The 18,155-nt window shown below is 36.4% G+C and overlaps 2 protein-coding genes across 3 annotated transcripts in view; both read left to right on the plus strand.

Annotated features, from left to right (window-relative positions):
* The window catches only part of wbp1lb (WW domain binding protein 1-like b), a 26,784-nt gene extending 8,629 nt beyond the window's left edge, over window positions 1-18,155 (plus strand). The window contains exons 2-4 of one of the 2 annotated variants that reach the window (XM_016295331.1): window positions 10,050-10,152; window positions 11,504-11,665; window positions 15,617-18,155. In XM_016295331.1, the coding sequence (XP_016150817.1) occupies window positions 10,050-10,152; window positions 11,504-11,665; window positions 15,617-16,290 (939 nt within the window). In that variant the 3' untranslated portion in view covers window positions 16,291-18,155. The remainder of the gene's footprint in view (window positions 1-10,049; window positions 10,153-11,503; window positions 11,666-15,616) is intronic. The other variant, XM_016295332.1, reaches the window with a different exon arrangement.
* The window catches only part of LOC107602732 (arsenite methyltransferase-like), a 10,942-nt gene continuing 10,769 nt past the window's right edge, over window positions 17,983-18,155 (plus strand). The window contains 1 exon segment of the mRNA XM_016295304.1: window positions 17,983-18,002. Within this exon segment, the coding sequence (XP_016150790.1) occupies window positions 17,983-18,002 (20 nt within the window).

Raw genomic sequence — 18,155 nt, forward strand, 5'->3', positions numbered from 1 at the left:
AGAAAATGTATATATTCCACTCTTATTAAATGTACCATTATTCTTCTAGTATATGGAACTGAACAACTTCAGTGATTATGTGTGATTTAGTAGCAAATTGAAGAAAAGTTTGTTTTTCAAGGCACTTTGTGACTTTTCTTACTTCATACACAAAGTGTAAAATTCTGACAAAATCTGATTTCTTGATGATTTGATATTTTATAATAGTGATTTTATAATTTCAAAATATGGAGAAAAAGTAGAAATTAATGATTAATAAGCCAATAAGTGCTCCTCTGCTGCCGTACTGGTTATAATTGTGATTTGATGTATTTTTTAAATTTTAAATAAGTGTTTGTTTACCACAAAGTATATTTTGGTCATCCCATTAAAAATAACATTCAATCATTTTAGAGCTTTAAAGTGCTGGAAATAGTTGTGTGAAATGCTTTCAAGTCATTGAAAAGTGCTTGAATCTCTCAAAAGGTTGTGCAAACCCTGAAATGAATGATGTAATGCATTTGATTATTTCTACCACAACACCATGGTAACAGTTAGCATTACCGCTTCTGGTTTCCTGACATATGTCAGCGCTGTTTATAACACCGAATTCTGTGCAGAATTTGAATGATTCTCACTAGATCTCGCAGCAATCTTTTCATTGTGCGGTGAATTCAAACGCTTCTCACTGGATCTCTCAGCACTGTTGCATCTGTGCAGTAACAGTGTCGCGAAATCAACTTTGGCTCCCGAGTAAAGCTGTTCTGAGCTCGGACAAGTTTGTTTACGTCGCGGTCCGAGCTGCACAGCGCGGTTTATTTTCGCTTTCGTTTCGTTTGATGTTTCTCAGGGTGCTTTCACACTTGGCTCGATTGCTTGGTCTGAACCAGAGTTCGATTGCTTCCCCCTGCCCCCGCTGGGCTGTGTTCACATTATATTATTTGGGTCCGAACCACGGTTCGTTTGCGTCATCAAGCCAGCAGCTGTTTACCCCGTTGCTTAGTAAAGACGGCAAAATGCGTAGCAAGGCTTTCTTCAATTTTATATTTATGTTTTTGAACCGTTGGTTTTGTTTCCAAAGCTTCAGTACATAACGGCACTTACGTCTGCCTTACGAATGTACTGCAAATGCTCTAAAGAACTCTGAAGGTGAACAGAAATGAGATATACAGCTCTCTGCTTGCAGTCACGCTTGTCAAGAAAGTGAGTGAAACACACATTTTTATCAAATAATACGTCATTAATAGCGGTTCACTTCCATGATTTGGTACAATTGCGTTCACATCAGCAGCGAACCGTACCCCAGACCACCCTTTTTAAGCGGACTCGGGTACGGTTCGTGGGTGCGGACCCGAGTTCGGAAGACCGTGTTCACATCATGCAAACGAACCGAACTCTGACGTCAATCGAACCCGGGTGCGCACCAAATGTGCTAGTGTGAAAGCACCCTTAAGCACAGTTTGGACAGGTTTCCTAAACAGCCTCCTAAATAACTATATATATATATATATATATATATATATATATATATATATACATATCATACACAAAGTGTAAAATTCTGACAAAATCTGATTTCTTGATGATTTGATATTTTATAATAGTGATTTTATAATTTCAAAATATGGAGAAAAAGTAGAAATTAATGATTAATAAGCCAATAAGTGCTCCTCTGCTGCCGTACTGGTTATAATTGTGATTTGATGTATTTTTTAAATTTTAAATAAGTGTTTGTTTACCACAAAGTATATTTTGGTCATCCCATTAAAAATAACATTCAATCATTTTAGAGCTTTAAAGTGCTGGAAATAGTTGTGTGAAATGCTTTCAAGTCATTGAAAAGTGCTTGAATCTCTCAAAAGGTTGTGCAAACCCTGAAATGAATGATGTAATGCATTTGATTATTTCTACCACAACACCATGGTAACAGTTAGCATTACCGCTTCTGGTTTCCTGACATATGTCAGCGCTGTTTATAACACCGAATTCTGTGCAGAATTTGAATGATTCTCACTAGATCTCGCAGCAATCTTTTCATTGTGCGGTGAATTCAAACGCTTCTCACTGGATCTCTCAGCACTGTTGCATCTGTGCAGTAACAGTGTCGCGAAATCAACTTTGGCTCCCGAGTAAAGCTGTTCTGAGCTCGGACAAGTTTGTTTACGTCGCGGTCCGAGCTGCACAGCGCGGTTTATTTTCGCTTTCGTTTCATTTGATGTTTCTCAGGGTGCTTTCACACTTGGCTCGATTGCTTGGTCTGAACCAGAGTTCGATTGCTTCCCCCTGCCCCCGCTGGGCTGTGTTCACATTATATTATTTGGGTCCGAACCACGGTTCGTTTGCGTCATCAAGCCAGCAGCTGTTTACCCCGTTGCTTAGTAAAGACGGCAAAATGCGTAGCAAGGCTTTCTTCAATTTTATATTTATGTTTTTGAACCGTTGGTTTTGTTTCCAAAGCTTCAGTACATAACGGCACTTACGTCTGCCTTACGAATGTACTGCAAATGCTCTAAAGAACTCTGAAGGTGAACAGAAATGAGATATACAGCTCTCTGCTTGCAGTCACGCTTGTCAAGAAAGTGAGTGAAACACACAAACACACATTTTTATCAAATAATACGTCATTAATAGCGGTTCACTTCCATGATTTGGTACAATTGCGTTCACATCAGCAGCGAACCGTACCCCAGACCACCCTTTTTAAGCGGACTCGGGTACGGTTCGTGGGTGCGGACCCGAGTTCGGAAGACCGTGTTCACATCATGCAAACGAACCGAACTCTGACGTCAATCGAACCCGGGTGCGCACCAAAAGTGCTAGTGTGAAAGCACCCTCAAATGCAACAGAAATGGCAGTGCTTATGAGTTGGACAACACGGTGATCGCGCCAGTGCAACCGCTCACAAAAACTAGTCACACCGGCAGAAAAAATGGTAGCAAAATGCGACCATTTGGTTGCAGTCTGGAGCCCTGTTAAAGATGCTTCCAAACTGGTTTATAAAGTGGTATAACAAAATTGGATTCTACAAAAAGTGGTGGGTACATAAATTTTTTTTTTTACTACATAGGAATAGTCAGCATATAGAATTGCTGTATATGCTATGCGGTTCCTTGAAACTTAATAGGCTATTGGCGTTTAATTATATTGAAACGTGGTACTATAAAGACATGGCTCAAAAACCTGTAAATCACTCACAGGATAATGACAATACTGAAGTAGGTTAACTACATACTGTCTGTAGTTTCCATCAGATGACCACATAACCTGAAGATAAACCTCACTCCCCAGTTGCAAAGAATTCTGCTGTTTTGCTGAATTGTACTGTTCTGAGAGTATTGTGTAATACCGTGTGCTTTTGTTCCTCCCTCCAAATAAGAATTAAAACCTCATGTTTACCCAAAAGACTCTTGAGTTTTAGCTGACTCGGTGTTAGTATTCATCTCTTGCGTTATTTATCAAGATATTTGACATTGCTGAAGAGAATGAAAGCTGGGATTAATATTACACACCGGTGGCCAAGTTAATCAACTGCTGTTAAGTGGCCATAGCCAGTTCTTCAGGTACAGGATTATCATATCATCGTATGCTGTCACTGATACTCCACTTCTCACTAAGACTGTGGAAAGCTAGTCAAGTATCATTATTAGACAGGCCAACATTATCTGCCGCTTTCAGCAGCTTCTCATTATAACCTATTAAACTTGAATTAGTTTCTAATATAATGTTTTCCGGCACCGAAACCGGATATGGACAGTGTCCACAGCTGCAAAGAATTAGTTCAATTTGCTATGGTATACATGCGTTTCTCAAATGTTACATGTTTTTGGAAACTTAAAAAAAAGTAAAAATCATACATAAAAACGAAATGCCATTTATTTGAAAGAAGGCATATTTTCCAGGCAAAACCATGACAAAAAAGTACAACAAAGTATGTGTACCTGGATGACAAACTGTGTTCATAGTTATGTGATGAACCCCACTCTTAAAATAAAGGTTCCTTATTGGCATTCATGGTTCCATAAAGAACCTTTAACATCAATGGACCGTTTCCATTGCACAAAAGGTTCTTTATAGAGGAAAAAGTTCCATCTGATTATTAATTCACACTAAGAAAAAAGGGTTCTTATTCTCTGAATTATTAATTAATTAATTTATTTTTTGGAGAATCCAAAATGGTTCTTCTGCTGCATCACTGCAAAAAACCCCTTTGGAAGCTTGATTTTCAAGAGCGTGTCTGTGTGTGGCTACTCTGCTAGGACGCTTGTGTGAACTTGAGACTTCATACATAAAATACTTAAAATGACCTTGACACCATTTGGTTGAGGGTAATTGCAAAAATGGGTCAAAAGCAGAATTGGTTCTGAGAAAAGGTCTTGCGTCAGTTGTTTGCAGATTCCACATGGCTTGATATTTAGTATTCAGTGGAATGTGATTCATTGTGTTTGGCTTAAGTGTCCAAACACTTTTTTTGGGGTCACTGTGTGTTTAATAATATCCAGAAACAGTATGTCCAGTCTCATGTTGCAGAGTCAGCATTGGTTAAGTGTGGATATTTGTGGTTAGTGATAAATGATACAGTGCTGTGACAGTCCTCGAAAAGAATGTTCTCAAGGATGAGGCACAGGGTCATGGGGCTACACTTGACCTGCTCAGCAGAGTGGAGACATTTCTGGAATTCTGTGTCTACTTTGGTCTTGAATCTGGACTTCTATGGCTATGGTTTATGGTGGACAGCTTAGTAATCACCAGTGGTGTAGAAAGTACCGGAAAGCCATATTCAAGTAAAAGTATGGATATCTTACCAGAAAATGACTTTGGTAGAAGTTGAAGTCACCGTTTAGAATATTACTTGAGTAAAAGTCTTAAAGTATGGGATATTTATTGTACTTAAGTATTGAAAGTAAAAGTACAAGTAAATGCAAAATGGAAAAGAAGCAAATAAATATATATTAAAAATATTCATACACAGTAGAGCTGTTAAAAAATAATTCGAATTTCGAATATTCGTTGAATTTAAAATAAAAATCCACATTTGAATGCAAAAACGTTGCATTCTAATTTTAGGTGTGCGTTAAGGAGGCAGCCTTATCAGTGGCGCACAAGATGCGATGACGATGTAAGTGTCATTGCATTGTAATGTTTTTATTTGCCTATCCAGTTGAAGCCACTAGATGCGGCGCTGCTGCGTTGTTAATTACAAATATTGTGGGAAAAGAGAACATCAATGCGGAGAAGATCTTGTTTACGTCAAAACTGAAACCAAGCCGTTCACACAGAACACATATTTCATGCATTTTCTAGAAGGACATCTATCAGCATTGCATTTGCGTCTCGCACAAAGGAGCCGCATGTTTAGAAAGCCATGTAAAATTAATGCAAGTTTAACTTTGAAAAATCTCGAGACTTTATGGCGGGGTTTTCTCCTCATCCCACTGCAACTCGTGTTTTTAAACGAAAAATTTAATCTGTGTGATTGGCTTTCGGCCCTTTGTATTAAACTATGCATACATACATGATGCTGTTTTGTTTATAGTTGTTTAAAAGCAACTTAATTATAATTGGTTTATAAACATTTTAAACATGCACTTTTTTCACAGATAGTCATGTTATCTTATATGCTTTGAATAAACGTGCGTTGGTCGATGTGGCCTCAGGAGAGAAGCCACCCTAACTGAAATTATGCATTTTAAATTTGAATATAATTCAAATGTTGATAATATTTAAGTACAAAATTCGAATTTAGTTTTTCAGCCATTTTGACAACCCTAATACACAGCTTGAGTAGCAAAATTGTGTTCAGTTTTAACTCTTTATTCCATTTTGTATTTTTGGATAAGAATAAGAAGCACTTCATCCGGTACTTAGTGTCTTTCATTCCAACATAAGAAATAATTTCTGGAATCTGCATCTGAAATCGTATTTACATATCTCAGAGGGGACATGGATACATTTAAACTGCAGTTGCAGATGCACAAATAGGCCTAATGTTTTGTTTTTAACATAAAACGTTAAATACTGATATTTGAAATAATTTAAAACATGAAACAAATAGTCGAAATGCGAAATTAAAACCGCCAGTAGGTGGCAGCAAGTGACTGTTAATGAGTGAGTCATTGAGATTCAACCGATTCATTCAAACGACTGATTCATTCAGAAACAAAGCACTTGACTGTGTTAATGAGTGAATCACTGAATCATTTTTATCAACCGATTCATTCAATAAGTAAACACCGTCCATTGCTCAGAGACGCAAAACAGTGCTGTGTGATCTTTGTTTGGAACTATTTTCGTTGGCAAAATTGAGCAAAAACAAGCAATATTACCTCTAAAATGTAAGTCACTTATTGCTTTACTGAACTTGCATAAAATGATTATTAAATGTGTTATCATGCTGATATCTGCAGAAAAACGGTGCTCTTTGTGTGATATAGATTAAGTTAACTATATTAAATTGTATAGTATACATATAAAGAGCTTACAGAAGCATTTTTGTCATCCATAATTTAGAATGCCTGGGATTTTAAGTTTTAATAGACTGATAAATCAATGTGCGTACACTCTGTGTGTGTGATTTGGTGATATAGCCTACTTGATAATGTCCGATCGCACATCATTACAACAACACTTACCATATTATCGCAGAAGATATACTGTATATCGCACACCCCAGCCTCGACTTTAGTGGAAAATGAATCATCCGCGGTTGTGCATGCACTTGTTTGCACGCAAGCAACGGTGTTTTAAACTTGCAAGTGCCAGACCACTGATTCGTCAAACCTGCTTTCCTGCAGTCCGTGTTCTCCTGACTTCTGACTATTTTGTAGTAAGTAACGAATATGCTTCGGGGAAATGTATCGGAGTAAAAGTATACATTTTAATTAGGAAATGTAGTGGAGTAAAAGTTGGCTGAAATATAAAAACTCAAGTAAAGTACAGATTCGCCCAAAAATACTTAAGTACTGTAACGAAGTATTATTACTTTGTTACATTACACTACTGGTAATCGCTGTATTGTGTAAACTGTGTGGTAAAAACTGGCAGCTGTGGTTGCTAGAAGAAGTCTGTCTTAAAACAATATTTTGGCAATGTTTTGAGCATTATGTATTATAAGATGGAAAATAGATGATCACGCTGATTTAAAGTTTATCAAATTTGTGCTTTCCATAAACAATGTGAACTGACATAGCTATTCATTAACCAATGTTCCCCACACAGAGGCAAAACATCAAATTACTAATTGAACACATAATATGTGACAAAATACCCTAATTTGCATCATTTCAAAAATAAAAACGAACTATATTTATGTAATTTTTGATGTCTTGTTAAATATATTCCAAAATTATATATGAATGTAGTTTCACCATAAATTCTATGGAATTTAACTGCCAAAAACCATATGTACATTCAGTTTTTTAATCTATTTATTTAAATAATATATATATATATGTATATGTAATAAATTACATTAAATTTAGCAGACGCTTTTATCCAAAGCGACTTACAGTGCATTCAGGCTATACATTTTTTACCAGTATATATAATTTTCATTATATATTTCATTATATATATATATATTGTACATTAAACTCAAGTGTTGCTTTAATCAGCGTAGCCAATATTGACATTTATTAAAATCAGCTAAAACAATAGGCAGTGCAGGACCAGGAAGTACAAACTCAATAGACTATTATAAACATAATTCCTCAAATAAATGTTAGGCAGGCAAGTCAGCAAGCACTTATTGTGCAAGATATTGTTGTTTGTTACCACAGCAACAGCTTTTGTGTGTCCAGGTTTCAATGCACTGCTTGTGTATGAACAGTACCTTTCACAAAATTGGCAAAATCGCAAGACAAGCTTAATGTATATCGGCACATTATTTAACTGTACACTTCTATTTGTTGGGGTATTAACATAGCAAGATTATCATATATTGTCCTTCATAATTAGTAGTATAAGCTTGTTTACTTTCCATTTTATTTTCTGTCAGAATACTCTCTTGCTTGTCTACTGAGTGGACATTTCTCTGAACCCACCATGAGTGATATAGAGAAAACGAACACCCACAAAAAAGATACAAAAATAGTTTTCCGCTCCATATAATGTTTTATTATTATTATTTTTTAAATGTAACATGAGTGATTTTAATGTAGTCTTTGTAAAAAAAATATAAGATTGTATTATTTTGTATTAATCTTTATTTAAGTTTTAGTTTAGTTATTTTAGTAAATAAACTTAAACTAAATGAAAATGGGAAATGTTGCCTTGGAACCTAGATTAAATCAGTTTTTTATAATTTATTATTGTTTTATATTTTATTGTTTCTGTGAACATTTATTTCAAGTAACGAAAATGTTTGTTTTGTTTCTTAGTCCATCCTTCTTATTTACAGTATAGCAGCCCTTTACATTTATTTTCCTTACATTTCTAGGTAGACTAAAGAGCAAAGGAAGTTTAGGTATGTTACAGGATCTAACAGAGACAGGACAAAACAGTGTATGACTCTGGGCGATGTCTTTTTTGTTACCTCTTCATGTTATTTTGAGCTGTCTACTCCTGTATTGAGGGAGCATCTCATTATAATGCAGCCCGCCTTACACTCCTCTGCTGCATGTCATTTTCCGTAGACCAATCCCTGGCCCTTGAGTGAAGTGTGTGTGTGTGTGTGTGTGTGTGTACCCCTGTTCCTCTCCTGTGTATCATGACTCTTGGGCTGAAAGGACTTTCACAAGGCAGCTGAAGGACTCGACTGTGGAGTATCATGTCTATACTGCAGCAGGAGACAAGAATGGTAGAGAACTGGATCACCAAGCTTTCTTATTTAATCATTAACTGATTCATGAAATGAAACAAACATGCCTTTTGAAGGTTTCTGCTTGTTCTGTACAGATCTAGCTGTTGTCTTTATATTCTTGATGGCAACTGGGTTTGCTTAATGTGTAACTGGATTTACTTTAGAAAGAGAAAGAAATCTGATTCAACAGGTTAGGTAATTAGATTTTGCTGTGCACAACATTGACAATGTGACTATCAAATATGAAATGTTCAGGCAGTTTTTGTTCTTTTATGTTTGGATTTGACATGACAAGTGAAACCAGTGCTTTGTTCAGCGACATGACGCTTTTATCCCCAGATCTAACAAGGTTATTTCAGGTTGTAAACATCATGCGTTGCAAAGATATTTGTAAAATATGTTTTTGTATATTGAATAATACATTTAAAACCCTTTTTTTTTTAAATAATGTATTTAAGGTGTAAGGAAAATATGTTTTGAAATTGACTCAACGTGCCATTTTTCGAGAATGGTCTAAAAAATTTCTGATACATCAGGTTTTGTTTAATTTTTGTTCATTTCTGGACATTCTTATTTGTCATTGACCCACTTTTCTGATAAAATGTTTGTTTGATTCAGGGTTTTACCTGATAGATTTGTTGCTTTATTTCACACAGATATGAACACAAATTGCATCCATATGGCATTGTGCTTTAGAGTGAATTGGGAATAGTTGACCCAAAAATGAAAATGTGCTGATCATTTACTTTCCCTCAGGCCATCCTGTTTAAAGAGTTTGTTCTTCATTGGAACAGATTTGTAGAAATGTAGCTTTACATCACTTGCTCACCAATGGATCCTCTGCAGTGAGAAAACAATATTATAGCGAACTTGTATTTTAGTTGGAAGCATTGGTTTGAGTTAAAGATGTCTCAATACGTCTAAAACGCAGCTTTTCACCTCTTAAGATGTTAATTGATGGACTTCGAGTCGAGACGTTTACTTGTGGATTACTGTGATGTTTTTATCAGCTGTTTTCTGGACTCTCATTCTGACGGCACCCATTCACTGCAGAGGATCCAACAATGAGTAAGTCATATAATGCTAAATTTTTTTTAATCTGTTCCCATGAAGAAACAAATTCATCTATATCTTGAATGACCTGAGGGTGAGTACATTTTCAACAAATATTCATTTTAGGGTGAACTATTCATTTCCGATTTGCTGTTCTAGAGATAAATACTGAATCCACAAGAAATATATCTTGTATCCTGTTTTTTTTTTTGTTCCCCAGCAGGTTCTTCACTGTGAGGGTGTGAATAATAAAAGCTATGTGTGTGAAACGGGACACTGTTGTGGAGAGTCCCAGTGCTGCAGCTACTACTATGAACTCTGGTGTAAGTACATCATTGTGTTTGTTATTGGGTTACAATGTTTGCTAAGAATTCATAAAGGCTCTGTGACGGTCACATTTACCGTAGAATGGCAAAGGAGGAACTGCTTGTTACAGGAATGATGATTCAATCAACTTGAATCAGATGTGACATTTCTTCAACATCAGGTGCATTTCCTGATTGTGCTTATTGAATAAATGAGACCAAGTCTTAAAGGGATAGTTCACCCAAAAATGAAAATTTGATGTATCTGCTTACCCCCAGGGCATCCAAGATGTAGGTGACTTTGTTTCTTCAGTAGAACACAAACAAAGAGTTTTTAACTCAAACCATTGCAGTCTGTCAGTCATATAATGGAAGTGAATGGGAATCACGGCTTTGAGAGCCAAAAAAACATACACAAACAAAACCAAATTAAACCCTGCGGCTCGTGACGATACATTGATGTGTGAACACACGAAACGATCACTCTGTGCAAGAAACTGAACAGTATTTATATTGTTTTTTTACCTCTGATTTACTGCAATGCCCGAACTGTCCTGAGTGCTTTTGCGTCTTCTTCTTGCTTTACGGCGGTTGGCAGACTTATAAGTGCATTGCCACCACCTGTCTCTCAAATGGACCATTGACCTAATTGAGATTATAGATAGAGTGTCAATGGTCCATTTGAGAGATAGGTGGCGGTAATGCACTTATAAGTCTACAATCCGCCGTAAAGCAAGAAGTAGTAGAAGATGCGTCACACGCCGGCTGTTGAGAACGCGCTCAGGACAGTTTGGACATTGCAGTGAATCAGTATAATCTATAAATACTGTTCAGGTTCTTGCACAGACCGATCGTTTCGTGTCTTTACACATCGATGTATCGTCACGAGCCGCAGGGTTTAATTTGGTTTTGTTTGTGTATGTTTTTTGGACTCTCAAAGCCGTGATTCCCATTCACTTCCATTATATGACTGACAGACTGCAACGGTTTGAGTTAAAAATCTTCGTTTGTGTTCTACTGAAGAAACAAAGTCACCTACGTCTTGGATGCCCTGGGGGTAAGCAGATAAATATCAAATTTTCACTTTTAGGTGAACTATCCCTTTAAGAGGCTCAGAAGAACTAAACAAAATGTATGCCGAAATGAGGAGAACAGCTTAAGATGCTTGACCTTCTGCAAAGTGTGGCGTAAAAATTACGAGACTCACAAATCTTTATGCAGAGGGTGTGACCATTTGCGCATTAGCTGGGGTTTTAGTCTAAGAGGAATTAGTCAGGTTTTAAGTAGCAGTATAGAGTACAAAGACATATTTTAAATATTTTGCTGGTTTGTGTGCGGTATTATTTCTTTGTGGTTTATTTTTCTTCAGGGTTCTGGCTGGTGTGGGCCATCATCTTAATCCTGAGCTGCTGCTGCATTTGTCATCATCGTCGCACCAAACACAGACTGCAACAACAACAACGACAGCATGAGATCAACCTCATTGCCTACAGAGAGGTTCACAACTACACCTCACTGCCCTTCTACTACAGTAATGTCATGCTCCTCATTGAATTTTTTTTTTTTTGCTACATTTATTTATTTAGCATTTCTTCATTCTTCAACCCTGGAAAATAATAATAAAATAAAACTGACTTGAAAAGTCATTTTGAAGTAATTAGGAAATAGTCAGTATGCTTTTTTTATATGTATACTATGTAGAAGAAATATTTCATTTGCTAGATTGTTGATTTTATGAGTGCTCGTGTAGAGTAGCAATCAAATGATTTGTAGAAATGGGGGCTGTCAGTTAAAATACATTTAACCTAATTAATTACATAATGTGACTTACTTTAAATTAATCACATGCATTATATGTCAGCATATCTCAGTATATATTCTTAGTATGTGTTTGGATTGAGTGTGAAAGGTTTTCTCAGAAAGATTTATTTGATGGGCTTGACCTGGTTTTGCTGAAAGATGAGAGGATCCATATACACCTACACCTCCTACTCTGTACTTGCTGCCTTTTGTTTGTTTACCCTCAGTGAGAGCACATGTGAAACACAATCTTATCAAACATTTATTTTTTGTTTTTTTATGCTATGGGATGGCAAGGTTTGATCAAAGTCCTTATTTAAGGCATGTCGGTTCACATGTCGAGCATCTTGAAAATGCCCCCCAGCAGTTATTTTCTGTGTAGGCAATAGGCATGCAAATACAGCTGCTGTCTTCCAATCTTTAACCCTCGTTTGTCAAGATTATATTACATTACCTTGCCAAACCAGCAACACACTTTGTTAATATTGTTAATTTATAATAGTAAAAATAGTATTATAGTTAGGGATGCACCAATAAGATTTTTATTTTTTATTTTAACAAACAAATATTGTCCGATACCGATATTGGTCCTTTGCCTTAAACAGGACTTAAAAATTAGAAATTGGTTATTACTCCGATTAGAATCGTTATTTGAACGTTTCTGTTCCTGCGTTCCTCTGTGAAACCGGTTTGAGTAGAAAACATACCGGTTAATAACTTTATTTTTTAAAACTTTTTCTTTGCCAATACTACTACTACTACTAATAATAATAATAAAGTACAGTGTTTAATTTACTCAAAAAGAAAAAAAAACAGCCTAAATAAATTGGGCTGTACGTTGCATTTTATTATTACATTCATAAATAATGTAGGCTAAAATAATGGTAAATAACAGCAAACTTAAATACACAGTTAGGCTATTTTAGTTCCCTTCTCTCCACAACAAATCCTCTAAAGTTGTATTTAGGCTAAATATAAGCGTCAAGCCAAAACAAATTAATTTAAAAACAAAACTGAAGCCTACCTCTCTCATTCTGCACGAATCCAAATGTTTCCATATTCGTGAAGTATCTGGATGCTAACCTATTATTTATTATGTAAACTATAGGCTTTGTTGTTCACTCGCATTATCGACGTAAAACATCATCCTTCACATATAGGCTATATCAGCAATGAGACGCTGGTCACAATGAACGGCACAGACTGTACTACGGACTATTTAAATTGAGCAGTGTAACTTTTTATGTTTCTTTAACTGTATAATTAACTGTATAAACTCTAACGCCGGTGCATTGCCATTGCGACTTACCTATGGTGAATTTACAGCTGAGAGCGGGCATTTCACTCGTTGGATGCGTAAGCGTCACATTTGCATATGGCCGTACTATCCCGTCTGACAAACTATATTTTGTACAGATTTATTTTGTTTTGGCAAGTATTTAATTATTTTGCTCCGAGAAAAACGTTGGATTATGCAACAGACATGCAACTCATTGTCTCCATGCAGTTAATTAATAAACCATCGGTATCGGCCCTTTTCATGCTATTTCTGATATGCCAATGGCTTTAAAATAATAAAAAATCTGCCGATAAATATCGGCAGCCAGTGCATCCCTAATTATAGTCAATAGTCCTTTTACAGCATTAAAGGTTTAGTTCACCCAAAAATGAAAATTCTGTCATTTATTACTCACCCTCGTGTTGTTCCAAACCTGTATGACCCGTAATGATGTCATCACGCCAGATCTGGGTCAGCACCGCAACACAATACACACATGGTATTGTCGTGAACGCGTGTCCAAAGTGACGCAGTAGAGACGAAAATGTGGAATAAAGTAGTTATTTTAGTTTTCTTCGTGCAAAAAAGTATTCTTGTAGCTTCGTAACTTTTCAGTTGAACCACTGATGTCACACAGACTACTTTGTTGATCATCTTGGTACTTTTCTGGACCTTGAACGTGGTAGTTACCTTGCTGTCTATGGGAGGGTCAGAGAGCCCTCAGATTTCATCAAAAATATCTTAAATTGTGTTCCGAAGATGAACGACGGTCTTACGGGTTTCGAACAACACGAGGTTGAGTAATTAATGACAGAATTTTCATTTTGGGGTGAACTAACCCTTTAAGCAGACTGAAATCAAACCTTAAGGACTGTGTAGGCAACTAATTGCATGATTAATATTATGAGTAATATCAGTATTCCTGTTCTCAGTGAAAATTCTCATCATTCATGAACTGGCTGTGATCAAAACAAAGGCAAACAACGCAAGTACACAATGATATTTTTTATGACAACAAAATTGATAAATTTCAGTACACTGGACACGGTACTGTACAGACATAGTGTTAATCTAATCTGTGACGTGAGCACGTCACGTGATGATAACTACATCAGTTGTTATTGTTGAGTTATTTTGCTTTATCATTTTATGGCTTTTTATTATTTAATCTTGAGATAGTGTCATACAAATGCTTGCTTACAATAGCTTTCAGTACCTGAAACTGTGTACACAATGAACCTATAGCAGAACATACATTACCTGCCCTATAGAAGAGATATAGAGCTTTACTGGGTTTGATTACAGCGGCTGTTAATTAACCTCCCCTAATACATGATTTAAAGCTATTAGCACAAAACTGAACATTCTGTAATAAAGTGCAATCTGTTTTCATCAGCCATGGATCAAAGAGCTCACAAAATCTGATGAATCACTCTGATTGTTGATGTAATGAGCTGATAAACGTGGTATTTTGGGTTTTGTGTATTAACACAGTCTGTTACAAATAGTGTATATTAAAAAAAGTGCTATACATTGTCTTGTTAAAATTATATTTCACTTCAAAAGAAAATCTGAATGGTCAAAAACGGTTAAACTCTTCAAAACATTGTCTTCTGAAGCCCATTTCTGCCACATAAGAAAATAAGTCGAAATTGACATAAAATGTTGAAATTATGAAATGCTAAGTCAAAACTGACATAAAAAGTTAAAACGTTTGACAAAAAGTTGAAGTACAGAAAGTAGAAATTAATAAAATTCAAAACTATGACATACTAAGTAATATGTAAAAATGATGGCATTAAAAAGATAAAATTATGATATAAAAATTATAATTGTGACATGGAAATTCAAAAGTATGACTGTCAAAACTGACACTCATGACTGAGATACGAAGTCAAAATAGATACTAAGTCATTAGATTAAATCAAGATTATTATAAAAGAGTATAATAAAGTTATAAATTCAAATTATACTAAAATTGATCAAAAGTCAAAACTATGATATACTGTGATAATTATGAGAGTTGCAATTGACACTCATTTTTCTTTGACTGTCATCAATTTGACTTGTCATAAATGACTTTTTATGTCATAGAGAAAAAAAAAATCAAAATTTAAAGTCATTGACAAGAAGTGTTCTGCCATAATTTTGATTTTTTTATCTCATAAATATGTCAATTTATGTAATAATTATGATTTACCAAAGCATGTTTTTTTTTTTCATTTGTTTTGATGTGGCAGAAGTAGGCTTCCATATGAAAGTCCTACAAGTTTGGAACAACAAGAGTGTCCCTTTAAAATGGATACAATTGTAGCTCCTCAACCAAAACAAAGTCTGAATTTTGAATGCTTCAAATTCTCCCTGCTGTTCTCAGACATTTTCTCACCATTCTTTTTCTTTCAGGATTCCTACCCAACTATCTCCTTCCAGAGTACGAGGAGGTAGTGCATCAGCCCGCCACGCCCCCTCCTCCATATAGTGCCTTAAACGCCGGCCCTCCGACCTACACCAGCCCTTTAACCACTGACCAGCAGGATGCACACTGCACACCCAGACAGACCACTCCAGTGCCCCCTGCATCTGAAACGCTCTGTTCCAGACCCAGCCTAGAGGAGATCCACACCTCTAATGGGTACCACCAGAAAGAAGACGGCAAGGGCGAGATGGAGTTAGAGCGGGGCAGATCCGCACAGAGCGCTCAGCAGCCTCCCAGCATGGAGACGCAGAACGAGTGCAGGAAGGAGCCTGATGAGAAAGAGAGGATTCTGGGAAGACATCGCAGATTCACGGGGGACTCTGGGATTGAGGTGTGTGTTTGTGGACGAGGCTTGGAGAGCCATGAGCCCAAAGAATTCGAGGGGCTTTTGAGCGAGGAGGACCAGGGGGACTCGGAGGATTTCTGTGAGGAATGTGGCCTTCGTTCCTACGGAGAGGAAAATCAGGGACTTCTGTCCCCAGAAAACAGGGTGGAGCGTGGAGCATTGCCAATGTCCCAATCTCAACCTCATCCGGTCTGCCTCTATTTGCATACTATTACTGAACAAGAGGGTCCACAACATGGTAACACAGAATCGTAAAGCTAAATGCATGACATTACTGTAAAAAAAAAAAAAAGTGAGAGGAGGACAAGAATACAGGGAAGCTGCAGTATGCAGTGCAGGAGCAAGCTTTGCGAAGTAATCGCACAATATATACAATTGTTTGTAAGTATGTGATGGAAACAATCGGATGTTCTCTGCATCGTTGTTTTATGTACAGAGCATCTATTTATCCGGTTAAAAAGCTCAAAAGTGCACAAGGATGGGCTCTACTTGCTCCACTAGACGATACATGTAGTGCTGTAATGGAGCGTTCAGGTATTCCCTGGAGATTCATATTTACAAGTTGATTCATCGTAATTATGACATCAAATGCGTTCAGATCACAGTGGTTGGAGAAAGATGGCGTAGTAACTTTTCTACACCAAAAACTCCACAAAATGACGAATAAAGAATGCACATAAGATTTCTTTTTACTTTTTTACAATATTTTTATTTCATGTATAAAGGTGCTGTAAATTGAATCCTAGTCTATCGTAATTGTACAATACTGTTGTACATGCAACATAGCTAGTTTTATTGTAAATGAAAAAGAAAACAAATTTCAACAAATTTGCCGTCAATACGTCCGGAACTCAGAAACTCCGTATGGAATATCCATAGTTTCCTACTTTGTAATTACGACTTTGTGGTGGCAGTCGTGTGCCTTCAACTTGTAAATACGATCTTCTGACATGACTTGTACGCATCATAAGACATCCTCCAGGTGTGGCCACATTCACACTGCAAAATTTTGTGGGCGAATTAAATTAAATTGCAATCCGTGTGAAAGGGAGTTTCGCAGATTCATGATTAAGTTGGTAATGTGAATTTGTTGCAATCACCAACAGAAAGCTGCTTGGTTTGAAATGGACTTCTTTGTGAGCATTGCTTCATGCATTGCTACACTATTGAGAGTGGACCATTTTTACCTTCGAAATCTCGCTGAAATTTTCCTAATGTGACCAGACTTAGGACACCAAACTGTGCAGTCTTAGGACTGAGGTTCTAAATATGTAACACTAGTGTGCTGAACTCTGTGTCTCAGGACAGTCAAAGAGCAATCTAAAAACTTGACTGAACGCCAAAAAAGACCATGTGCTTTTAATATCCATGTTGACCTTCCCTAATGTGATGGGACAAATCTTATTGGTGTGTATTAAGTTTTTGTTTTGCACACTCACGTTCTTCTGAATGAATCATATTCATTTACATACAGTCTTAATTCACATTTTATCTGTTTATATTGTCGTCTTTTTGGCTGCTGTAAGCTCTGATGAATTAGTCATGTGTATTTGGTATTCTGAACAAGTTTGATTCATAAATCTGAGTTTTTATAGCCAAAGTAGGCTATACAGATTATGACATCGGGCAGATGTTCGAATTAGGCTTGGAGCTTATAAGTGCTGCTTTATTACTACTAATCATCAGTTTTTGATTGCAAACAAACACTACATAATGTAGATTTCTTTGACCCTGTAGGGATAAAAGCCTTGCCAAAGGGAGGTGTCTTTAGTACACAAGCATTTACTGCGTAAAGTCATTTCTTAGGTGCCTAGTCAATGATATAAGCTACCAAGTAAAATGTTCGCTGGAACATATTCAAGTGAACTCCAAAGACAGAAACATTTTGATGTTTTTAAAATGATAATATACATAAATCCATGTGTAAAGCATATCTGGTTGAACTTGATGTTAGATGACACATATGGGTACAGATTTGATTAAGCTGTATGGTGGTAACATGATTTTTTTCAAGTGCCTTTTATGTCATTTTTGCACTTTTACAACCACTCTAAATACAGTTTCACGTGCCATTTGTCAAGTATCATCTTGAACATTAGCCTCATAGAATATAGTTTTTT

Source organism: Sinocyclocheilus grahami, unplaced genomic scaffold (genome assembly GCF_001515645.1).
Source record: "Sinocyclocheilus grahami isolate Dianchi unplaced genomic scaffold, SAMN03320097.WGS_v1.1 scaffold334.1, whole genome shotgun sequence".
Lineage (NCBI taxonomy): Eukaryota > Metazoa > Chordata > Actinopteri > Cypriniformes > Cyprinidae > Sinocyclocheilus > Sinocyclocheilus grahami.